The sequence below is a fragment of the Lepidochelys kempii genome, chromosome 1, assembly GCF_965140265.1.
Source record: "Lepidochelys kempii isolate rLepKem1 chromosome 1, rLepKem1.hap2, whole genome shotgun sequence".
Lineage (NCBI taxonomy): Eukaryota > Metazoa > Chordata > Testudines > Cheloniidae > Lepidochelys > Lepidochelys kempii.
The window spans coordinates 321,318,589-321,343,525 of NC_133256.1; the positions used below are offsets into that span (position 1 = coordinate 321,318,589).

Consider the following 24,937-nt stretch of genomic DNA (forward strand, 5'->3'; position numbering starts at 1 on the left):
TGAAACTGCCAGGATGGGTCTCATCCAGTCATGCCCATCTTTTTGTATAGTATGTTTCTGTTACTGACCTATTTTCATGAAACCATATCAAAACTGTTTTTTGTTCAAAAACCCTCTCAGGTACCATCAATCAAATACAAGGACAGGACTGTCATAATTCACCCTTTAAAAGTCATAGTTTGTCAGAGAATACGTGTGTGTGTGTGTTGTTGCTCTCATTATTTTAAGGCTCCAGTTTCCCCAAAGTCTTTCAATCAAGAAAAGTGCAAGAGTTACGTTGCTGGTTCTAACTTCTTGGTCTCCTCTGCTAACACACACCTTGGATCCTGCTCTCTGCTTTTGCCCTGTTGCAAGGTGTACACTGATGGGCCCAGCCTCATGATTTTTCCACTGCCAAGGCACTCGTCACCCTTGTAGAACACAGCAAACTAGAAGACAAACACAGCGACAGTCTTTAGAGCACTGGCAAAGTGGCATGCTGAGAGACTGACAGATAAGAAGGGAGATCACCCTGAATACTCAAGATAACATTAAATTTATTCCCTTGTATTTGCTCTGACCACATTACATAAAATGGGAGTGTAAAGAGAATGAATAGTTAGAACTGTTGACTCATGCGAGTATAAATATAAAATGTTATGGAAATTCCATCATGAAATTTTACAATATTACATGAGAAATCAGTGGTAAGATAGTTATTTTAATTATTTTTCTTGTTGATGGAATCTCTCTTTAGTTATTATGTAACACTTTTTGTTTGAAAAGCTTTTCAATAAGGGGCTGATAGTCATGTAAGTAGAGTGTATCATTTTCACAGGAGCCTCTTCAAAAGGCTGAGTTATACATTCTATGGTGTGGTACTGAATGTGAAAGGCTGTTATGTTACATACCACTATGTAATTATTCTTTTCACTTTTATGCTGGGACATGTGAATCTGTCAGAAGCAGATAACCTTCTGGACATTCAAAAAACCAATAGTACTCCCCGAGTCAAATATTAAATATGAAAGTCAGTATCACAAAGTTTCTAATAAGCAAATTATTAACCAAACTCCTGGTTCAATTCATGTATGTATTTAGACCCATAACAGATTCAGTTTCTGCATACAGGGTCTGATCCGAAGTCCACTAACATCCGAGGGAATATTTACATGTATTGCAATGGGCTTTAGAGAGGCCCAAAGTTTCTAAATCAAGTTTCTTTCATTTTGGTTTTTGGAGAAAACTTTCTGAATGTTAGTAAAATAACTGAGTGATGATTTAGATCAGAGGGGGGCAAACTACGGCCCGCAGGACCCTTCCCTCTGGCCCCTGAGCTCCTGCGGGGTCAGGACAGGCTTGCAGAGGAGCCAGCCCAACTCCGCGGCAGTGTGGTGAGAGGGGTGGAGGCTAGCCCCTAGCCCCTCCCCTTCAGCTCCCCTCCCTCCCTCCCTCCCAGTCACAATTCCCCCAGCACCCGGGCAGTGTGGCTGCAGCACCAGCCGGGCGGCACGGTCAGGGAGAGTTCCGGGGCAGGCGAGGAGGAGGGGGGCTTGCAGGGGGGTGGTCAAGGGGCCTGGGCCCTGCTGCCAGGAACAGGGGCAGAGCAAACCAGGGCCCCCCTCCACCTCCAGCATGCTTGGCCCCTGTCCCCAGCAGCCAAGCCCAGACAGGGAGCAAGCCCTGCCCAACTGCCAGGGAGAGCAGCCAAATGAGCAGGGAAAACGTACAGGGAAAGGACTGAGCCCCCTTTTCCCCCACCCCATAGGTAATGTGGGGTGGGCAGAGCAGGGAGGGTTGGATGGGGGTGGGTCCAGGGGGGATTGGATAGGGGACGGGCGTCCCGGGGGGATTGTCAGGAGGCAGAGAGAAGGGGTGTTTGGATGGGATGCAGGAGTCCTGGAGGGCAGTCAGGGGTGCGGAGCGGGGGGGGTTGGATAGGGGTGGGAGTTCCGGGGGGGCAGTTCCGGGGGGGCTGGAATGGGGCGGGGGCCAGGCCACGCCTCACTGTTTGGGGAGGCATAGCCTCCCCCAGCCTTCCCTACCCGGCCCTCCATATAATTTCTGTACCTGATGTGTCCCTAGGGCCAAAAAGTTTCCCCACCGCTGATTTAGATAGCCTGAAACAACAGTTCTTTAAAACTGGGTGGATGAACTTTCTGAAGTTCTTCTAACTGAAGTTATGCAGGATGCTAGTAAATAGAAATTAAAAGAATCAATTCTGGCAACACTTACTTGCCCTGGTGTAAGAGCTCTTATTGGCTTGACTAGTGTCACCCACACTGTCCCATCTTGGTTTAGAGTTAACGTGCAAGGCACTAAAAGAGAAAGTTGTTAAACAGCCAGCTAGCTCACCCTTATAGTCACAAATCAATTAACTAGTTTTTCACTGGCTGAAACAAGTCTAATGAGTGAAGATGTCTCCAAAAATAATGCTTTTTAAGTCTTTAAAAAATGGAAAAGCATCATTAGCACAAACATTTTTATCTACTTTTGGGAAATTATATTAGACCCTATTTCAATGTATCACCCAGATCAGAATTTGAATAGATTTAAATGTACAAAGTTTGATCACCTAGTGCCATCTGATGCTGAAACCTGAAAGTACACTCCATCATTTTGTCCCTAATTAGCTCAGCAGGAGGTTCCTCTGCAATCCAATGCACACGGTTTGTCCGCAGTAGGTCTCTATACAGTGCAGGGTGATCTGTAGATGGTGCCTTAAAGTACAACATTTTTGTTTAATACCAATGTTTATGCCAGATATTACATAACTGCTGTGAATGAAAACATAGATTTCAGGAAAACATCAAGGCATAACAAAATAAAAGCTAATCAACTAGTAAAGCAAGTAGATGTTAGATTCTAACCAGCTTCCTTAAATCTTTCATGAAAAAAATATGCCATAGCAAGTATGAATTATTATTCAGCGTCGTGCTTCCTTCACCGCCACAGTTATGCCAGATCATTTGTGCATTTCTCCCACAATCCTTGCCAGCCCTTTCTCCATGCTGACCCTTATGCAGTATTGTCCTCGTTATCTTGATCCAACAATTCCACTATCTTTTCTTCATCCAAATCCCTTTCTAAGATTCTCTTCTTCCTTGATATCCATTTAAAAAATAGATAGATATTAAAAAAAAAAAGGAATTGAGAAATCAAGATGTGCACATGCTTATAATGAGGAAATGTGATTTGTTATTGTTCCCTTGTCCTTATTCACCCATTCCCCACTCTATTGATTTACCCTCACTTATCAAATCATATTTAACAGACTGTAAGCCTTCTAGGGGCATGGACCATGTCTTACCATTTGTTGTAAAAAAGTGACTAATATACTTTTGAATGCTGTAATGTAACAAGCTCCCAACTGTCATTACCAATCATAAGACACCAAAGATGTTTGGACTTTAAATCTATGCTATTCTATTGATTAAATAGCATTGGGTGATGGAAGACAAATGCCAATTCATGTGACACACTACCTCTGGAAGGAATTTTTGAGAAGTAGGTAAAGCATAAAGAGTTAAAAATACATGCCACTGGAAGTGCTTCTCAAGTTACTATTTTGTCGTTCTGCCAGTGGCATAAGGGAGAACACCACAAAACTGAGTAGTCTGGCATACAAGCTGCAACCAAGAGGAGGTTCTTACATCAGTGTCTAAGGCATGAAATAATTCTCTTATGCTCATTTCTCTCTTCATCCCCTTTTTGGTTTATGGTGCTGTCTCAAGAAAACACATCTGCTACAATGAAACACTTCAGAGCAAGAAAAATAACATCACTAGCCAATTAGATAACCAAACATTGCACAAAACATTAGTGATGTTAGGGTGCTTCAGAATGCTGGAGAATGCTACATGTTGACTTGTCAGTAAGGCAGAAATTATTTACAGAGCTGTATCTTGTCTGTTTTCACAGAGAGGTGAAATTGTATTAGTGTTCAATACTTCATTTTCTAGCAACTTGCTATACCAATATAATAAATGAAATGTTTTAGATAAAGTATTATGTATTGTGCCACAATGGCTATATGAAAAACGACCTGTGTTTTGGAGTAGTACACTGGAGCTTGATTGCCTATAGTTTGGAACATACTTCAAGCTAAAATCTCTAACAACTGTCTACTAATCAGATGCCAAATTTTTGGACAGGATGTATAAAACCTATTAATGCTGTATCAGTTGGCAGCTTTTGTTTCTCTTTTAAATGGAAAAGCCAAGACTTCTACATAGATTAGAATCACATTCTTTTCAGTGGGAATCATGCAATGCCTACATTAATCACACACAGTATCAGTGTAAATAAACTTACCACAAAGATATCTCCTGAGGTTGTATCTTTCTCAACAACAAACCAAGCTTCACTGAGGCCGCTTAGCTTGGCCCTCTGGCCTATTGTATACAGGAAACAACCTAAAGAAATATGAAAATTTAACACAGCTAACACCCCTTAACTCTTTAGCTGCAGAAATCAAAATCTTTCAAATGCATAAATCCCTCTCCTCAAAAGGTTAAGTATACCACTGAGCAAAAGTTAGAGACACCCCATAAACTTGAAAAAGTTTTTATCCTAAAAGTCTGTACCTGCTGTTGTGACAAATACCCCAAAGACTACTATAATTGAACTAGATTAGAGAAAAACATCAGTATTTCAGCTTGTTTAGTTTGTGAATTTGATAAATGTGTCTTGTCAGTTTCACAGTTTTAATGAGTCAGTTTCACTTCCTATTATATTCACTAACTTGACATCAGATTTTCATGCACTGGCTTGTGGGATCTTCGGTGTAGGCTCTTTTGCAAGCCTTGGAAGGGTGTTTATCAGTAACAGAGTCTGAAAGTGAAGAGGCAACAGGCAGATGTTCACAGAGAGGAAGGAGGGGAAAGAGGAGGTGAACTTGGGCATATCTGGTGCTGGTGTTCTCTAACTGCCCAAAAGAACCTGTATTAACTTATATTTAAAGGAATTTAAAATTTCTGGACATTTAAAGGGCGCTCTATCAGAAAATGGAATTGAAACTTAGTCATTTAAAAAAATAAATCAAATTGACAATGTTCCCTTAGCATAAAATTAATGATGACCTACCTAGTGGCAACAAAGTAATCTGAAGTATCACTGGTGCTAGGCAATAATTATGGTTTTTCTTTTTATTGTGATATAAAACTAATATAAAAACTAGAGATAGACCAAAGCCATAGTTACAGGGTTAATGGATCTTCTATGATTCATTAGGCATACCAAAACAGAATGGGATTGTAGATCTTTGGAATTTTACAGAACTAGTCTTTCCCAAAAAAAAAAAAAAAAAAAAAAGCATTGTTATATATTACACAAACGGTTTATTTAAAATCAATTAGCTAGGAAAGGCAGCTGCTTACCTTTGTGTGTTCCTATCACCTTGTTATCTTCAATGGAAACAAAGTTACCTGGACGAGGTTGTAAATACTACAAGAAAGAAAAATAGTTACATAAAAGATCTTTCCCCAGGCCACATTACAAATTACTAGGGAAATCAGAACAGAAGTTTATAAATTCCCCAAATCTAATGCTACTTGCCTCAAGAATGAAGTTTTCAAAATTTCTTTCACCAATAAAACAGATTCCCATACTCTTAAAAAAAAAAAAAGAATAAAATGAACGCACACTATAAAAAAGCAGAATGAAACATTTTAAAATACTAACGTCAAAACATTCATTATCAGTACAACAAAGATTTACCCTCCCTTGCACCTAGAAATATGCTAGGAGCCTCACAAAATGAATATAAAGATCGCTGCCTCAAAGAGCACACAAACTAAATTCAATACAAGTAAAAATCATAAGCACGGGAAAGAGGAGAAAGACACGGGTGACAATAAGATCACATGGTTACTCAGTAAGACATGAACACATCTTGATGACTGTGTTGCATGTATATTTTAAAAAAGTGACCTGTCCTTTACCTTATGATACAATACTAACACACAGACAAGTCACTGAAGCCTAGATACACAAAGGTTCTTAGGCACCTGAACCTCAGATTTAGGTACTTAAGTACCACATTTCGACTCCACTCTGATCCACAAAACTCCTGCTCAACTGCTGTCTAATCCTGTCGGCAGGAGAAGCCCTAGCTGTTTTGTTGGCCAGGGTGGAAAATTACTTCCACACTTATCACTGCAATGCTTAAGCACCTCTGCAGATTTGTTCTTCTTTCTTCCTGAAACTACATCACCTAAAAACCCTATAATACAGTCCTCAGACAACAGCATAGTAAAAAACTTCTTGCTATAAAGATAAGTACAAGTACTAAAAGCAAGAAGGAACATAATCAGGAACATAGCAGCTGCTTACATTCATACTCCAAAATATCACACCATAAAGCATTAGTTCCTTAGCTATGGAAACAGAACTTGTCTTGTGAAAAAAGTGACCTAAGAAAAAACAATCTATATCAATGCATCCTGCAACCAACCATAGTAAATTAGAGATACAGAGAACCATGGTGAAATATAAATCATTGGCTATCTCTGTGACTTGTGCTGGTTGGAAACAGGCCACATCCCTCACCTCAGCTCCTCAGAGCTACAATGGTAGAGGAGTTTTTTAAACAAAACAAAACCAAAAATTAAAATATCCAGCCTAAACACACTTAACAGTACTTTGGGACAGGTAGAAACAACTGCGTAAACAATGCAAAACTCAATTTACAGTCCAAATATATTTTATTATGTTACTCAGAAGTAATTTGACTTAATTTGATGCAATGTAATTAAAAAAACTATGACTATATTTAAAGTTTACCTAACAAGTATTAATGTTTATAATAACATATAAATCAGAAAAAGAATGGTTTAGAGCAGTGGACCCCAAACTTTCTTGTGGGAATAGCGTATTGCTATTCCCAGAAGACTGTGGCGGGTACCAGACACCCCGCCGCCGAGAAGTGGCAGCGGTAATAAGCGTTGCCACCAAAATGCTGCCGGAAAATGGCAGCGCTTCTCGGCGGCATTTCGGCAGCGGAGTGTCCTGCGGGTGCACAAAAATGCCCCGGCAGGCGCCATGGTGCCCGCAGGCACCACATTGGGGACCTCTGGTTTAGAGATAAATATAAATCAAAAGTTTAATAAGTGTTACCATGCCTCTTTTCTCTTTAGCACATGATGAAATCCATGTTCTGCTGCTATCTTCTTTACAAAATCTTTTGTCAATCCTCCTAAAGGAAAAATGGTTCTCCTCAAAGCATCTTGTGAAATCTGACTGAGGAAGAAGGTCTGGTCTTTCCAGTGGTCAGCGCCTTTAAGGAGTTTTACAGCTGCAAGGTGTAGAATACACAAGATGTTTCAATGTTACATAGCTTAACTCCTACTATTTACAAATAAGTTTAGTTAAAATTCAACCTAAAATAAGAACTTCTACTATAAACACATTTTAGCGAGTTTTCTCATTGTATTTAACAGAAAACATTTGGGGCATTTTTTACAACCTAGATATTGCTACATTTCCTAATACTGTATCTTTTGTTCAATTTTACAAGAAGAAATGGGGGTTAAAACTGATTACTCAAACTAACATGAACACCAGTTAATCCCATGTTTGACTTACGACACCCAACATTCCAAATCTTTGGTTTTGCCTGTTTATTATGGTCTTAAACATTTTAATAAAATGATAAAAATTTCCAAGATTTTTATAATATTTTTATAATATTTTTTCTTTAAAACTACCAAAAAGAGCTACACAGATTTTGATTTTGTATTTTGCTGAACCTCTGTTTTCTTTACATCACTGTGAATTTTCCTAGTAAGAAAAGCAATGCTATAAATTAATATTTTAAAATATTGCTGTTTGTAAATGTAGCTAACAGTGTTGTATCTTGCTTTTCAAGAAAATGTTAGACCAAATTTGCTCAAAGTCACACTGATGTAAATCCACATTAATGTCACTGGAGTTATTCCAGACCTACAGCAGTACCACAGAACAAAATTTGACTTGTTTATACAAATGATCTACAGATTCGGAGCACAAACAACTTGATCCTGTCTTGTATATGTAATAATTATGATCCAACTAGCCCATGATGTCAGCCTCCATCACATAGTTATACTGTAATTTTCAGTCATATTCTGTCCATTTGGATAAGAACTAGTCTCCATCATAGCTCTGGAGTTTCATGGCTAACACATCAATGCCTTCTGTTTCAAATGACTGAGAGATGATTTTGAGATACTGGTCAGTCACATCTAGTAATAGAGAGTCGCCACAATAGGTCTGGAAACACACCTAGAATACCACATTCATGGTGATAGATAGTTAAGAGGTGTCACAAAACAGAAGTTGGAAAGTGGGGTTTCTCCCTGCCCCGGAAAATGCTGACTCTCCAGACGCAAATAAAACCACCATCTATATGCTGATAACACAGATTTACCTTTCAGGTCTACTCTAGAAGTGCCGCCTTCTGGGCTATAAGTACCTATATGGGACACAAATATTTGATAATGGGCTCTTTAATCTAGCAGAGAAAGCTGTAGCATGATCCAATTGCTTTAACCGGAAGCTAGACAAATTCAGACTGGAAACAAGGGGTAAATTTTTAACAGTGAGTAATTAACCATTTAGGACAATGCCCCAAGGGTGTGATGGATTTTCCATCACTGGCAGTTTTTAAATCAAGACTGGATGTTTTTCTAAAAGATATAATCTAGGTCTAGGAATTATTCTGGGGAAGTTCTATGGCCTGTGTCATACAGATGGTCAGACTAGATAATTGTACCTTTTGGCCTTGGAATCTATGAATCCATCCACACAGCTAAAACTCTCATCCAGACTCTCCTTATGTCACGTTTCAATTACTGCAACATCCTTTTCTCTGGACTTGACAAATGCAACAATGTCCCATTCCCAGCCATTCAGAATGCTGCTGCAAACGTAATTTTCTTATCCTGTCACTTTGACCATACCACCCATCTCTCTGCATCCCTCCACTGGCTCACCCTTCTCTATGGCATTCAATATAAGCTACTTTCTTCACTTTCAAGACCTTTCATGTCTCTGCTTATCTCCACCCTACCTATTGTCTCTCATTTTACTCCAGTGGCAATTCTGTGCCGCTGCTCCTGCACAGAATTCGCAGATTTCTTTGCTTCCCTGGAAAAAAATGACTTTCTGATGGGAAGCAAAGGGAAGCTGCAAGAGTGGTTACGTGCCCTGCCCAGCAGCACGGGCGCATGGTTTCAAGCACCCGGAGCAGCCGACGGAGAGGTAAATACCTACTTGGGGGATGGAGGGATGCCCCGGCCAGTGCTGGGTTAGACCCACTCCCTGTCCACCCAACCCCCATGCTTCTGGATCCCCCCCCCACTGAGCTGTTCACCCCACACCTGGCCCTCCCCACGGTTGGGGATCGCCCCAGCTGGTGACTCCTACCCTGCACCAGACTCAGCTGCTAGTCCCAGCTGGGCTGGGGGAGGAGTGCACAGAGCGGCCAGGGCCAGGTTAGAGCCACCCCCAGAAGCCTCCCCTGGCTCCACATGCCATCCCACTTCTGTTTCAATTGCTCCTCAGTACTGGGGAGAAGGGTCACTATATAGGAGATGCTCCCCCATCCACTCAGCCCCTGTGCCTTCGGATGCTCCCATACCCAGACATCCCCACTGAGCCCCACCCCTCTGTACCTGGCCCTCCCCGCCAAGCCCTATTCCCCCTGCATCTGGAGCATTGCCGAGCCCCTTCCCCCGGCATCCAGACCCCCTCCCCGCTCTGCTGAAACCCAACTACCCTCACATGGACCCCCCCTGCAGAGTCCAATTGCCCCGCACCCCCCACAGAGCTTCCCACACCCAGACTGCCCCACACAGAACCCTCTCACCCTACACCTGGAGCCTGCTGGGCTGAGCCTGCCTGCCCACACCTGGTGCTTCAGGTGCAGAGGGTCAGGGCTCCGGGGTGTTTCTGGGGAAGACCCAGCACTTATGCTGCGTCAGGGGCAGCCTCATCACTGAGTCTATGTCTCCCCCCTCCCCGGGGGGAGAGGGGGTTGCAGGGTGATCTCCCAACTCTGTGGAGCCAGTGACCTGTGCTTCCCACTGCCATGCTGGAGCCTCCACATTTATTTATTGACAAATAAAATTTGCAGAATTTTAAAATATTGTGCGCAGAATTTTTATTTTTTTGGCACTGAATTTTTAATTTTTGGTACAGAATTCCAACAATATTACAACAAGAAGTTTGACTACTGAAGTTTAATAATGTTGAAATATCATCTTGATATGTATTATGATTGTAACCAACTGTCACAGGCTGGCTGACCCTTTAAGGGGAGTCAGGATCAGCCTCACCAATGATGTAGCAGCTATCCCCCTGCTGATCCTGACCTGATGGCTTGATTACCATTAGTGACCACAGCTGTGAAAGGATTAGGGAAGACTACACCGAAAAAGGAGAACACCTTCAAAAAAAGGAGGCCCAGGAGAGAGGAGGTAGGGAGATACTTCTCTCTCAAGTAAGGGCTGTCAGGTGTGGAGGGCTGTCCTTAGGATTTATGGTGCCCTATACAGTATTATTAAACTGGTGCCCCTATGCCCAACGGCAGTCCGAGCTCGCATGTGTATTTTAGATAAGGGTGATCTTTTGAAGGATTTATTTAAAAAACTATATGTCTGAAGATCCAAGCATTTAAGGCTAAAGATGAATATTAAGATTGTGCATCTAAAAACTATGCAAGGATTTTTTAGAGATGTGATTTTATAATCTTCAGTAACACATTGATGAAATATTTTTAAAGCAAATTTTAAACTAAGGACCTGTAGCTGAACATGTTCTGAGTAAATATTACAGTAATGCACAACTGTTTCTGTCAGTAAATTGAGAAACTGACAGTATATATCTTGGGATTGGCAAATGCCTGTTATTTGGCAAATGCTTCATTACCACTTGAATGACTCTTTAACAGTTTCAATGTTGTGTTAACAGGTCTAGCAAGCTGGAAGGCTTCTTCTCTTTTAAGTACTAGATCCCCTTCAGAGGAAGACTCACCAGGCTGCACCAGCCAGGTGTGGTGGGAGTCTGCAGAAAGGGTCAGAACAGGGATAAGAAGAGGTGGGAGGGTGGACACTAAGACCCAGGGGTACCCCAAATTTTCATGTGCCCTACGCTATGCTGGGTATGCCTAAGGACTTCCCTGGGTAAAGGCCTGGCAAAGACATGCTGAAAAAGGCTACAGGGATGGATTTAGTCCCTGTGATGGGCCTTTGAAAAGGAGAAACATCCAGGAAGGCAATCCTGGGGTCAGCATTCCAAGGGAGGAGCAAGGAGCTGAGATGAACTAGGAAGAAGCCTGAGAGGTCTGGAAACCACAGAAGATGCTGTAATAAAAATAGCCTACTGGGAAACAGCAAAAGGGCCTTGGAGGCAGGAAGTAGCTCAGAAAAACAGCACCATGTTTAAAGGCACAGACCTAGCTGTTTAACAAAGGGTCCTTGGGCCAGAACTCAAAGCAGAAGATGGGTCTGCCCCAAAGAAGGTGCACAGAAGTTCCAACTCAAGGACCATTAAGCCCAGGGTGGGGCTGAGAACTGAATCCAGATGGGTTGAGGCATAGCCCAAGATGGGTTGTTCGGGATGTTTGGATTTCTGTTATCCTGAAAGGGATCCAGATCAGATGCAATTTAGCTGGAGGGCTAAGCTGTGGACAGAAACAGGTTATTATAGGGCCAAGTAGTAGGCAACAGGGAACACTGGAGGCTAAGACCCCTGCAACACCATGACCTAATGCCAAGGGGGCTGGCAATACTGTGTAAGAAAATGTTAAGCTTAAAGCCATTTAAGTATCTTGTTTCTTTAATGTTTATAAATATAACTGTGATTAAGGAAAGTTCTTACAAAGATAAGTGCTTTGAGAGACCTCAACTGAGGAAGTCATGTTGCTTTCAATATGATTGTGTAAGAGACAAAGTGGGGAATTTTCTTAATGTTTTATATGAATATTGAGCATGCCTCAGTTTCCGCTATGTAGCGGCCTGGACCCCAGACAATGGCTGGGACACTTTATAACTTAGCAACCGGTGACCTGAAGGCCCTCCCCATCTGGTTTTGGCCAGTGGGAGAACAAAGGGCTGAAGAGACAGAGCCCAGGTGATCTGTTTACTCAAGAAAGAAGACAAAGCAAGGAGGAGTAGCTTTTAGGAAGGTGATATAGTGTGGAGGCTGGAAGGAGGAACACTTCTAGACTGGGGACAAAGAGGGGTCTGGACCCACTTGAACTCAGGAAGACCCAAATGAACTATGCTGTAAATTTCTGTTCTAAAGGCTATCCGAGAACTTTCTATGCTGTGTTCCAGACTTCCAACAAATCCATTTGTTTTACAACGCTGGCAGAGAGTCATTACAATCTTAAAAAGAAAAAAAAAAAAAAAAAAAAGAGTACCACCTGTGGCACCTTAGAGACTAACAAATTTATTTGGGCATAAGCTTTCATGGGCTAAAACCCACTTCATCAGATGCATGGAGTGGAAAATACAGTAGGAAGATTTTACACACACAAACACACACACAGAGAACCTGAAAAGATGACAAGAAGTTGTGAGTAACAATATGGGCCACCCTGATTATCACTACAAAAGTTTTTTTTCTCTCCTGCTGGTAATAGCCCACCTTAATTGATTTGTCTTGCTAGAGTTGGTATGGCAACCCCCATCTTTTCAGTGTGTGTGTGTGTGATATCTACCTATCTATATCTTCCTACTGTATTTTCCACTCCATGCATCTAATGAAGTGGGTTTTAGCCCATGAAAGCTTATGTCCAAATAAATTTGTTAGTCTCTAAGGTGCCACAAGTACTCCTTGTTCTTTTTGCTGATACAGACTAACACCGTTACCACTATGAAACCTATTACAATATAAAAGTTTTGTTGCTCCCTCTCTGCTAGTCTTCCCCCAAGGGTCCAGTTCAAGTGGACTCACTGAGGGGAGCTCACTGAGTCTGACCAGTGTGGCAAGGCACCTCCTTTGTCTTGCCAGACTTAGCACTACTCCCTCTGGCAATGGCAGCCCTGAAGTAAATCAGCCCCGCTCTGGGCAGCGTTTGCCTTCCCCCTTCTGTGCTCCTTTGGCCGTTTTCAGGGTTGGTCTAAGGGGTGATCCTTCACCAAACAAACAGAAAGGAAACAGTCTCAAACACACAACCAAAGGGGATACCTTTCCTTGCCTCCTTGCTTGGGCAGGGTGTCGGTCCCTCCCTTAGCAGGCATTCAGGTTTGGCTGTTCCTCCTATGGGAGGAAGCACAGCCTTTCAGCCTGGAGAAGCTTATTTCCTTGCTGCCACTAGCCTGGCAGCAGCTTGTCATTCTCAATCCCCTTTTCTCTCCCCAGAGAAGGGGTTTTTAAAGGCCTCAGGCAAGTCCTTAATTGGATTCAGATGTCCCTAATTGACCCGAGGTAATCCTCTCTCAGCCTGTAGGGAAAAGGGCCTTTAACATTCTAGGCATAACAAATTGGTCTTCCAGGACCTTCTTGCAGCCATCTGGTATGACTTTGTCACACCAGCCATGGGGAAGGCTTAGAGGTGTGGTCCAGGAGACAATGGAGTCAAATGGCTTAACATGAGAGAGAGAGAGAATCGATCCTCACAGAGGGCTGACACTGCAAGTTGTTCCTCCCAGGGACCATATGGAGCCAAGACAGAGCACTGGGCCTGTGAATTTGTGACAAAGCCATATTAACCACTTACCATTTCTAACTTCAAATCGGTTTCTGAAAAGCCCTTGTGGTATTTTAATAGGTTTCTGTTGGAAAATTTCTTCATCTTCCAGTGAAGTCCTTGCATAATGTCCAGTTGCAACTGCATTCGCTCCTATGCCAGTTTTAAAAATACATCTACATCACACTTGAACTTCACAATATTCAGAGTATTAAAGGTTATAGAAATATTTGGAAACAAAAATGATTATCGGAACAAAAAATAAAGATAAATGACATCTGAGAAACTTTACATAGCTAGCCAGTGCTGTCCTAACCTTAATACAGCTCCAATATTTAATGGAAAATCATATTTCTTGAGGTACCACACTTCCATTTTTTTTGGTTTCAAGGAGCACCTTCAAATGCAAATTTTAAACTTCTCTTCATAAAAGAGAGAGTTCCCTGAAATAAACTTACTTACATCTCTGAAAACACATGAAAAGAAATACTTTACAAATACTGGTATAAGGCTACAAAGATGTTTAAATTGTGTTTGCACATGAGATCAGGCTTCTTGCCCAACATTTAAAAAAGAATTTGCTCCTCTTTGGCATTTTTGCAGTATAGGGTATGCACAAACACACCTGAAGACAACTTACCAAGGTTATCCAGAGCATAATGGAGAAAATAATTGAATTTGATATGCTTGTTGCACATTATGTCAGGATTAGGAGTTCTTCCCAATTCATACTCATTTAAAAGGTAACTGTAAAACAAATGTACAACTATAAACATTTTTTAATGTCAGATAATTTGATTCAAGCGTGAAGAAGTACTTATTACTCTTGAGAGCTTAACACCTATCAATAATACTAAACATAAATTGTGCAGGAAGCAAACATATGAACGATTCATTAACATTTTATTTTACCTGTAAGACAACACTCATTTAAGATTTTCCATGACTGGACTAAGCTACAGTTTTTCATATTTAAACTCATACTAGCATTTATCAAATTAAGTTTCAACATCTTTGTACTTTACAATAAGAAAAGTGCTTAGCATTTATATTTTTAACTAGGGACAAACGTGGCCTCATCACCACAGTATCTGATTATCTCTTGTATAACACTTTATTACATGTTCAAAATGCTTAAACAATTGCCAATTAACAACAGCGCCTAAATACTATGGTGATGGGCATGTGTACTGAAATACCTTAGGGCCTGAGCCTGCAAGGTGTTTCTTGTCCTCAATTCCTATTCAAATAAATAGAAACTGACAGCAAAGGATTCTGCCCGCAAACAGTACATGCTAATTAAAGGGTACTTTACACTTAAAAAAAAAAAATACAGGTGTTTATTTTTTACTCTTTACAAACTGAAACAGCCTCTCAGATTTGTCCCTTACATTTTTACATTTGACAGACTATTTTAAAAACAAAAAGCAAAATGCTTTGTCCTTTGTTTACTACCTTTTCCCATACATTTAACAGATGATACCAGCAACTAAGTCAGCTGGCCTACCCACACCTGCATTGCTCTTGTTTTTCCTCTTTGACGTTCAAGGGCAAGGCCAAACAGGCAATTTATTCATAAGAGTGTACTGTAACCTGTAAGGAAGACTACAACCCAGAGGAAATTCTGAAGGAAATAATTCCCAGAGCCTGTGAAAGTAGGCAACAGCAAAGCTTGCTGTATTGTACAGCTGCACCACTGCAGCACGTGTGGTGAAGATGCTCTACTGAGTCTACGCCAGTGGGAGAGAGCTCTCCCATCGGCACAAAACCCCCCACCTTCGCAAGCAGCATAAGCTATGTCGGCTGGAGAAGCTTGCTGTGCACACGAACGCTTATGTCAGTGTAATCTATGTCGCTCAGGGGGTGGAATATTTGTACCTGGAGCAACATAAGTTTTGCCAACATAGGCTAAGAAGCCTTCATGTCAGTCAGAGGGAGTTCTAAAAAAAGGGTAGTCAGCAGGTTCTTTAGGGAAGCAGAAAACAAAGGAAAAGGGGAGTAAGAATGGCTGCTGAATCTCTCCAATATTGGTTAGAGACTACAGAAAAGGCAAATCCAGAGTGATTCTCTTGGTTAAAAAGGCCTAGGAAGAGGAGGCCTGAAGAGGTAGAAACCATGGGAAGAGGTAAGTTCGCAGTCTGAAGAGGCAGAAGAGGAAGTTCTAGGGAAGGGCAAGCTGCTTGCTAGAGTAAAAGACTGCATGGGAGCCCTGCACTGAAGGGGGAAGACGCAGGGAAAACAGGGGAAGGAAATGGTTGACAAAAGTAGTAGTGTGGGCTTAACACCTCGAGTTGCACTGTCTCTTATTTGGAGATCCCAGGCTAGCACTCCCAAAGACGGTAGAATAACTTCACTCTCCTGTATCAACAGGGAAAATGGGGAGGGGACACCCTGTATTTCCTTACTGAGCAAAGTGAGGCCCTATGCTTAACCTGATTGTATTTCTCTGCTGAGATGACTGGGGGAAACAAGGAAGTGGATCTGATGATGCATGGAATTGAGAAGAGGGGGGCAAAGCAGGGAGTCACAAGGGAATAGAGGAGTGTAGAGTGGTGGTGAGGAAAGAAGCAGGGACCCATAGTCAGGGGAAGTGGAGGTAGGGGAGGGTAGGGCTGTTATATTAATTTAGATGGAATAAATGGGCTAAAGGTGTTAACCCAATCACTGTCCAACATTAAACAGTTGGAAACAAGGTCCAAGGCTTGATATACAGCAGGGGCTCTTGCGGGGTCGTGAGCCCTCAAGGGGTTGTGAAGTTGTTACATGGGGGGTTGCAAGCTGTCAGCCTCCACCCCAACCCCACTTTGCCTCCAGCATTTATAATGGTGTTAAATATATCAAAAAGTGTTTTTAATTTATAAGGGGGCATCGCACTCAGCGTTTGAGAACCACTGGTATAGAACGCTTAGTACCCGAGCAAACAGACCATTAAAAATCCTTTTAACCTTTTATTAAAAATACAGAAAAGAAGAAAAATAGTTAAAACATTTGAAATATTAAGTATTAAATAAGGCTCTCATTTTAACTGCACTTCCTTGTTCCCCCGTTTTCTTTTCAAGCTGTAGTGTAAACAATTTTTAGAAGGAAAATCCCCATTGTTTGGCAGCCTCTTAGATCAGCAGTTCTCAACAGGGGGTCCGCTGCCCCCCTGGGGATCTGTGAACCCTTTCAGGGAGACTGTGGGGCACCATGGCTAAAACCCAGAGCACGAGCAGCTCCCACGGGGCTGAAGCCAGGAGCTGCAGGGTTGAAGCCTCAATTCCCAATGCCTCCAGCGGGGCCAAAGCCAGGAGCAGCAGGGCTGAACTCCGGAGCCCCGAGCTCCAGTGCTCCCCAGGGGGAAGAAGCACTGAGCCCATGGGCAGAGTTGGGGGGACACAGGAGTGTTGCCTCCCCTCCCCCCTGCCCCGAAATTACAGTGCAAGAGCAGGGCAGTCCCGGGGCAGCTCCAGACCCCCACTCTACCTCCTTCTCTCCCCACCCACTGCCCAGGTCAGAGTCAGGCAGCCAGAGTCAGGCAGTGCAGAACAGCTGCTGCTCTGGCAAGTGCCACGGAGCAGGCAGCTGTCTCCTGCTGCTGCAGGGCGTTGAAGCTGCTTCTCAGGTCCCAGCCCCCATTGCTCACATAGGTGGTAAGAGCAGCCTGGGTGGGAGGACCCAGCTCCATGACTGGCAGAGACCTCAGGGAACAGGGACAGCAGGGGAGCCCTCCCAGCATACAGCCCCCAGCTACCCTTCTCCCTGCACCCTGAGCTATCCCCGTGCCTGCACACAGCCCCTAGCAATTCCCCTCCTTGCACCCTGACCTACCCCCGTCAGCACACAAGCCCCTAGCTAACCTCTCCCTGCACCCTGACCTACCCCCCTGCCTGCACACAAGCCCCTAGCTAACCCCTCCCTTCACCCTGACCTACCCCCCCTGCCTGCACACAGTCCCTAGCTATCCCCTCCTTGCATCCTGAGCTACCCTCCTGCCCCTAGCTACCCCTCTCCCTGCACCCTGAGCTACCCCACTGGCTGCACATAACCCCTAGCTACCCCTCTCCCTGCACCCTGAGCTGTTTTCAAATTTTTTGAGCTGAGCCCCCCACCTTTGAGTTATAATTTTTGGTTGTGCCCTCCCCCACAACCTAGGCGGCCTGCTGAGGTGAGTCAGGGGGTGGAGGTGGCATTCCCTCCCCAGACCCTGCCATGCAGATCTAGCCTGAGCCCCGCTGGCCCCTGCCCACACAAAATAGAAGTAAAACTACACCTATGCCCAAGCCCGCCTCTGGCTCAGAGGCCTGTGTCCCTCCCTCCCCTGCTGGATTTGGTCTACAAAACACAAAAGAGGCTGAAAGAAGCAAAGCTCGTTTTTATGACAACTAGGTGGTGAGCTGGGTTCGGAATAAAAGTAGTCTAATATGCAGGGTTTTTTCCTCCAATCTGATGTAAATGAAAGTAACTGAAGTTCATATTAAATATTTCCTTCCTCAAACTGCCGCTAGTTAGTATGGATGAAAAGAGAAAGAGGGAGGAATTGGAACTGGATGACATAGCCGAATTAACCTAATTCCAGAGAAATCCCGTCTATCAATTCAAAGAATAAATGTAAGTAAGTATGCCAATAGACCTATGTCTATATTAGTTGGTGGTGATCCTAAACTTGTAAGACAAGGAATGAATAATAATTGCTACCACATTAAGATATTTCTGTACTGTCTTATGAAAGACACTAATTATCAATACTAAGTTATCCTTGTTAGTCTTTTGCCATTCTCTACCCCAGGGGTCGGCAACCTTTCAGAAGTGGTGTGCCGAGTCTTCATTTATTCACTTTAATTTAAGATTTCACCTGCCAGTAAATACATTTTAACGTTTTTTAGACGGTCTCTCTCTGTAAGTCTATATATTATTAACTAAACTATTATCGTATGTAAAGTAAAAAAGGTTTTCAAAATATTTAAGAAGCTTCATTTAAAATTAAATTACAATGCTGATCTTACGCCGCTGGCCCGCTCAGCCCGCTGCCAGCCTGGGGTTCCATTCACCTAGGCCGGCAGCAAGCTGAGCGGGGCCTGTGGCCAGGACCACGGCTGGCAAGGGGCTGGCAGCCGGAACCCCAGACCGGCAGTGGGCTGAGCGGCTCAGCCCGCTGCCAGTCTGGGGTTCCATCCGCTGGCTCCTGCCAGCCAGGGTCCCGGCTGCCGGCCCCTCTCAGACCGCTGCCGGTCTGGGATCCCGGCCCTGCCCACATAGAATGGGTACCTACCTTCTCCCTGGTTCTAGCCCATTCTCTTCCTCTCTCTCTGCACTGAGCTGAGGGTGGGAGTGCACAGAGCACAGGGCTGGGGGTGAAGGAGTAGGCTGGGGGTTAGGGTGCAGGGTCTGACCAGGAGCTAGAATGAGGGAGGGGGCTCAGGGTTGGGTAGGAGGTTTGGGTGTGGAGTGCTTACCTGGGCAGCTCCCATTTGGTGCGAGGGGTGCAGGTGGGAATGTGGGGGGGAGATGCAGGAGCTCCCTTTTGGTGCTCAGGGTAGGGGTGGGAATGTGGGGGGCTGCAAGAGTCAGGGCATGGGGTGTGGGGGTGCAGGAGTCAGGGAAGGGGGCTGGGGGCGTGTGAGGAGGGTGCAGGAGTCAGGGCATGGGGGGCTGGGTATGTGTGGGGGTGCTGGAGTCAGGGCTGGGGTCGTGGGGGAGTGCAGGGGTCAGGGAAGGGGGCTGGGGTGTGTGTGTGGGGGTGCAGGGGTCAGGGCAGGGGGCTGCGGGTGTGGGCTAGGTTTGTGGGAGTGCTCCCAGCCCCCTGCCCAGAGCAGCTCATGGCAGGGGGCTGGAGGAGATATGCCCTGATTCCACCCCCCTTCACCAAGGCCCCGTCCCCACCTCTTCTCCGCCTCCTCCCTGGAGCAGCGAGCGTACTGCCGCTCGCCCCCTCTCTCTTCTCCCCTTTTCTCGTAAGGGCCATCAGCTGATCAGCGGCAGGGAGGGAGAGGAGGAGGGGCAGGAAACCAGCACGCTGGGGGAAGAGGCGGGGGGAGGAGGGAGCTTGCCTTCCCTGCAGCAGCAGCCAGCAGGACCAAACTTCTTCACCCTTCCCCGCGCGGGGGGGGGGGGGGGGGGGAAGGAGGGGTCGGCGGAGAAGAGTGGACCGGGGCAGGCAGGATTTTCAATGGCACGCTGCTGCCTGCCGGGGTCCTGGCCTGGTTTTGGCAGTGGGCTGAGCGGGGCCGGCGGCTGGGACCCCGGCGACTTGCTTTGGGGGCGACTTGCTTTGGCCCCCCCGCTCCTTGTCCCCTGACCGCCCCCTCCAGAGACCCCCTGTCCCTAATCACCCCCAGGGCCCCAGCCCGCTCCACTCCGCCAGCTCCCAGCTGCGGCGCTCTGCTTCCTGCAACCGGTGAGCGTGGGGGCATCCTTTCCCCAACCTCCCCACACTCGCCGGCGGCGGGAAGCAGAGCATCGCAGCTGGGAGCTGGCGGAGTGGAGCGGGCTGGGGCCCTGGGGGTGATTAGGGACAGGGGGTCTCTGGAGGGGGCGGTCAGGGGACAAGGAGCAGGGGGGGCCAAAGCAAGTTCAATATAACACAGTTTCATATATAACGCGGTAAGATTTTTTGGCTCCCGCGGACCGCGTTATATCGGGTTAGAGGTATACTAACACTTTATGAGAAATTATATTTTTAAAGAAAATGTCTCTAAAACAATCCTACCTGAAAACTTCATTCCAGTACTCCTTGACATAGGAAACTTGATGAAAAGGGATATCCAGTTTCTGACAAACTCTATAAGCATCTTCACAATCTTTGTCAGCAGAACAAACTCCTTGTTCATCCAGAGTATCCCAGTTCTTCATAAATACCCCTGTCACTTGGTAGCCTAAGGGAGGAGGAAAGGAATTATTCACATACTGAAAACATTCTTATGGATCAGACCCAAACTCTGGATCTTCCAAGTCCCAACTGGGCAACAGTATCCTGAGTGTTCTTATAGTTGTCAAGAAGTCATTCCATCAGTGCCTCACACTGCACTTCCTTGCTACAGATAGCGCAACACTCAGACAAGCCATTAAGGCAGACTGATGTGTGCTTCGTAAAAAATCAAGAGCCTCTTTCATTTCTTCCAAATACCATTATTTCACCCCAGCATTCTGAGCACCTGACTTTCCTGGAGAACATGCCAAGACCCCAAGATTGTTTTACATTGCATATATTAGTAATTCCTGTTTATGTATAGACTGAAAAGAATTTTTAAAAGCCAGTCTCCTATTGATTTGATTTTCTGTCCACTGCTAGTTTTTCAGAGTATTCTACATCCAGATACCTTTCCCCCCACCCACTCATTGTCCAGTATGAATTTGAAGATTTAAAAACACCTGGTCAGATAGAATCATAGAATATCAGGGTTAGAAGGGACCTCAGGAGGTCATCTAGTCCAACCCCCCTGCTCAAAGCAGGACCAATCCCCAATTTTTGCCCCAGATCCCTAAATGGCCCCCTCAAGGATTGAACTCACAACCAACTCCTAAGGTGACACTAACAGGTTGAATACTGGATCATTACACATTTTAGATTTTTTTTCAGAGAGGAAAAAATTATGTATTATAGTAACCTTTAGGATCCCAACTGGAAACAGAAAACACAAGACACAGATCTGTTCAGAAAACACAAAACAAGAAACATACCAGCAAAGTGAAGAATAGTCAGCTGCACATCATGTTAGTTTTGCTGGGATGGAATAAGATAAGAGAGGGGCAAAGTGTGTGCGTGTAGGTAAGGGATAGGAGAAGGAGAATTGGGAGAAAGAAGTGTGCATGGACTCTGGAGGGTAGGTGAAGTGAGGCTGAAGTGAAGAGATGGTCAAGGAGGGGGCAGGAGAGAGCTGGAGCAAACAGCCAATCAGCAGAAAGGAAGAACGTCCAGAGTAAAAACTACAAAGCAGTTGCACACAGATGTCATAAGTGTCTAAGGGTCCTATTGCAGATGCTTCTCTCTGCTCCTGCCAGCTGAGTTTCAGGGTGGCCCATCCCAGCAGTTTTTTCCCTCCTTCCCTAAACTCACACGGGCCCTGCTGTCCCTCTCTTGAATCATTCCAAGAATGCAGGAGGGCAGGCGTTACCCCAGCAAAACTCTGCATTTGGTACTTAATGTTTCTAAACCTATCAAAGAACAAAAGGGATTGTTCTTCCTATACATCCTCCAGCAGGCGTATAATTCCTAATTTTTCAGTGTTTGAAAAATTCTATGCCAAATAGTAAATGCTGTAAGACTAGCACTTCCCATGTAAGGGCCCTTAATGCAGCTGCAATGGTAATGGAAAATATTCAACCTATTCTCTTTTCAACAGCTCTTCAGGTTTGAAAATAAGGAATTCCTTCTTACTCAGTAAGTAAAATAGTGAATTAAAAAAGTCTTCAACCTTGGTATCAAAAGAGTTTGATACTAACCTTGCCATAACAAATCATGAGATATCATCAAATTAATAGAGATTCATGTTTCATTCTCTGAAAGCCCATATCTACACTGGGAAAATCATGTGAGAAAGTGTGTTAACATTTTAAATAATCTGATATTTAACAAGACTTAGTGCCTATTACAGAGAAGAACAATGTTAAATTGTTACGGTTAACTATCAGAGAGAGAAGGAGGGTGACTGTTGTATGAATTCAAGGGATAGAGGTTACAGGAAAATCAGCCTGGAATGAACTGGTACAGACAGGTATGTGCAGGAGTATCTGTAATGACAACAATCAGGACAGTGTAATACTCTCACAGGCAGCAACTGATGACGGGGCACCTCCAGGCACTCCTAGCCCTTCCCCTACTCCCTGTCACAGCCACTCTAGCCTTCCTCCCCATATCACAGACCCCAGGCACCCTAGCCCTCTCCACATCAAGTGTCACAGGCCCCAGCCCCCCCCCCATCATTCTCTCCCGTGTCACCAGCCCCAAGCACCCCATCCCTTCTCCCCTCGTGTCACCAGCCCCGGAAACCCATCCCTTCTCCCCTCCCCCTTCCTCTGTCATGGGCCCCAGGGCCCCCTGCCCTTCTTCTCCTCCCCCTTCCCCTGTCATGGGCCCCAGGGCCCCCTGCCCTTCTTCTCCTCCCCCTTCCCCTCCACTCCCACCAGCTCCAGGATCTCCTGCCCTTCTTCTAACTCTCCCAGTATAGAGCCAGATTAACCTTCTGTGGGTCCCCATGGGGGCAAAGGAGCATGGCGTGTGGGGGGAGGTGTCAGTCCCCAGAGCAACGGGCCGGCCAGGGCCAATGGGGCATGGCATGACAGTGGCGGCCTTGCTTCGCCCAGCATAAGGGCACTATTTACAAACTGGCAGTTGCCAGACGCCCGGCCTTGTGCTGCCAGCATGCCCCTTCCCCTTGGGGGCAGGTCCATGCCATACCACACATTTCCCCCCCTCCCCAATTCCCTATGACCAGAGCCGCTCCGTACGCACTGTGCTCAGCGTGCCCCCCCCAAGACCCTGCCACAAATGCACAGTGCCCTGCCCACAGCCCCACCCCAACTGCCCAGCACCCCACCCAGAACCCCCCACTCCCTAGTGCCCCGACACACAGAGATCTTCCCTGCCCCCTCACAGCCCAGCACTCCCCCTCCCACAGGACCCACTTGTCTGGAGGGACCCAACCAAGCCCCCCTCCCCCAGCTGAGACTGGCCAGGCTTCTGCACCTGTCCCAGGCGGCTCAGCTCCAGGGACACAGGCGGGGCCCCAGAGGTGGTGGGAAGCAGAGACCGTCCAGAGCCAGAATTGCAGGAGGGTGGGTCCAGCCAGGGGGCGGAGAGGAGCCCTCGGCCGGCCGGCCAGCGGGCAAGCGAAGAGGAGCAAGTGTGCGGGGGGGGGGGGAGCCAACGGGCGGGGGGTCTCGGGGCACAGGGCAAGCAGAGCGGGCCGGGGCCCCTTCTGAGCATGGGCCCGGCTCCATGGCGCCATTGTAAACCCGGCACTGCCCCCGTGTCACCAGCTCCAGGCACCCCAGCCTTTCTTCTCCTCCTCCTCCTCCTCCCCGCCCTTCTCTCCGCGTCACCGGCCCCAGGACCCCCTGCCCCGGCGGCGCAGCACGGGCCTGTGGCGCCTCACCCCTCCGCCGGAGCAGCAGCGCCGCCACCGCGCTGTCCACCCCGCCCGAGAGCGCGCACACCACGCGCCGCGCCGCCGCCGCCGCCGCCGCCATCCTCCCGAGCCGGGCCCGCTGCCTGGGGCGCCCGGCCCGCTCCGGCTCTCCCCTTCCGGCGTCCGGGGCTCCTAGGGCGCAGCCGGGGCCGGGGCGGACGGGAACGTGCCCTGCGCCCCGCTCATCCGGGCTCGGCCTGGGGCGAGCCCGCCCCTCACCCAGAGCCGGCCCCACCGGAGGGAGGGGCGCGGAGAGAGGAGGAGACTCAGCGCCGTGTGCTGGCTCGGAGATCTCCCCCCCGCCACCGGCCGCTGCGGGGGGAGGGCAGGGGATGCTCCCCCGTTGGGAACCAGTTAAAGAAGGGCGTGCAGCGTCCCGCCGTGTAGAAATGCGTTTGCTGTGTGAGTTCCCGCGGTAGGGCTTGCTTGGGGACTGTCTTCCTGCCGACAGAGCCAGCAGCTGGGGCCTAGCAGCCCTGCGCCCTCGCCGGCCGCTTGGTGCTGTGGGAGCAGGGAGGGGGAGCCCGTCCCCCCTCCCAGGCACGGTACTAGAAGGGAAGCCTGAGGAGAAAAGTAGCAAGAGTCAGGTTCAGCAGGTCCCGTGGTAGGATGTCCCCTCAGACACCCCCCGCATGGCAGAGAGCAGTGCAGCCTCAAGCAGAGCTGTTATCTAGGAGCACACCGTGAAAGGCTTTCCTCGAGGGCAGGGCTTCTCACACTTTTCCCGCTAAGGCCCAGCTGTAATAAGCACAGGGGCCCACTATTAACTCTTCTTGAGGCAAATGATTTTAATTACATACACAAACTATAACACTACAAACAAACAATCATTTTAATGTAAACAATTGTAATGATAGAAAGCCCTAGCAATATACACTCATAGAAATGCTTCAAGGTCTTCAAAGCCAAACCGTTTTCGTAAAATTAGACTTTGGATAAACGTTGAGAGCAATATGTTGTGTTCAAACGGGAAAAACACAATGTATAAAACTGAACAATAAGCAACACAATGTTACTAAAATTGTTAAACACATTGTTAATTTTAAAACAAAATAGTTGTCCAACTTCGACCACTATGTTGTTTTCAATTTTTTTAGTGTAAAATCTCAATATCTATGCTAACTAAAGAACCAACCCTACACTCTACTAGTTAGAAAAGAATAAAAAATATAAAAAA

General features: G+C 46.1%; 1 protein-coding gene and 1 long non-coding RNA gene across 5 annotated transcripts in view; one reads left to right on the plus strand and one right to left on the minus strand.

Annotated features, from left to right (window-relative positions):
• Positions 1-178: 178 nt before the first annotated feature.
• Positions 179-23,988, minus strand: TRMU (tRNA mitochondrial 2-thiouridylase). Of its 4 annotated transcripts, none has more exons than XM_073328382.1 (12): positions 23,728-23,988; positions 20,343-20,508; positions 14,295-14,401; positions 13,685-13,807; positions 13,153-13,224; positions 7,101-7,273; positions 5,536-5,589; positions 5,358-5,424; positions 4,294-4,394; positions 2,555-2,699; positions 2,215-2,297; positions 179-428 (listed from the first exon to the last, which is right to left on the minus strand). In XM_073328382.1, the coding sequence occupies exons 1-12, from the start codon at positions 23,819-23,821 to the stop codon at positions 273-275; spliced, it is 1,341 nt and encodes a 446-aa protein (XP_073184483.1). In that variant the 5' UTR covers positions 23,822-23,988; the 3' UTR covers positions 179-272. The 4 variants fall into 4 exon arrangements, with proteins under 4 accessions (XP_073184483.1, XP_073184485.1, XP_073184484.1 ...); XM_073328384.1 differs by lacking the exon at positions 23,728-23,988 and adding an exon at positions 21,314-22,501; XM_073328383.1 differs by lacking the exon at positions 13,153-13,224.
• The window catches only part of LOC140905308 (uncharacterized), a 42,204-nt gene continuing 41,238 nt past the window's right edge, over positions 23,972-24,937 (plus strand). Inside the window, exon 1 of the long non-coding RNA XR_012156815.1 lies at positions 23,972-24,162. This is a non-coding gene — a long non-coding RNA (uncharacterized lncRNA). The remainder of the gene's footprint in view (positions 24,163-24,937) is intronic.

Bases quoted from the DNA above. Each gene is read 5' to 3' on its own strand.
- TRMU (XM_073328382.1), bottom strand. From the start codon at position 23,821: ATGGCGGCGGCGGCGGCGGCGGCGCGGCGCGTGGTGTGCGCGCTCTCG. The intron at 20,509-23,727 runs GTGAGGCGCCAC...CTCCTCCCTTAG, and splicing joins GCTGCTGCTCCGGCGGAGGG to GCTACCAAGTGACAGGGGTA. The intron at 5,425-5,535 runs GCAAGTAGCATT...TCTTTCTTGTAG, and splicing joins TTGAAAACTTCATTCTTGAG to TATTTACAACCTCGTCCAGG.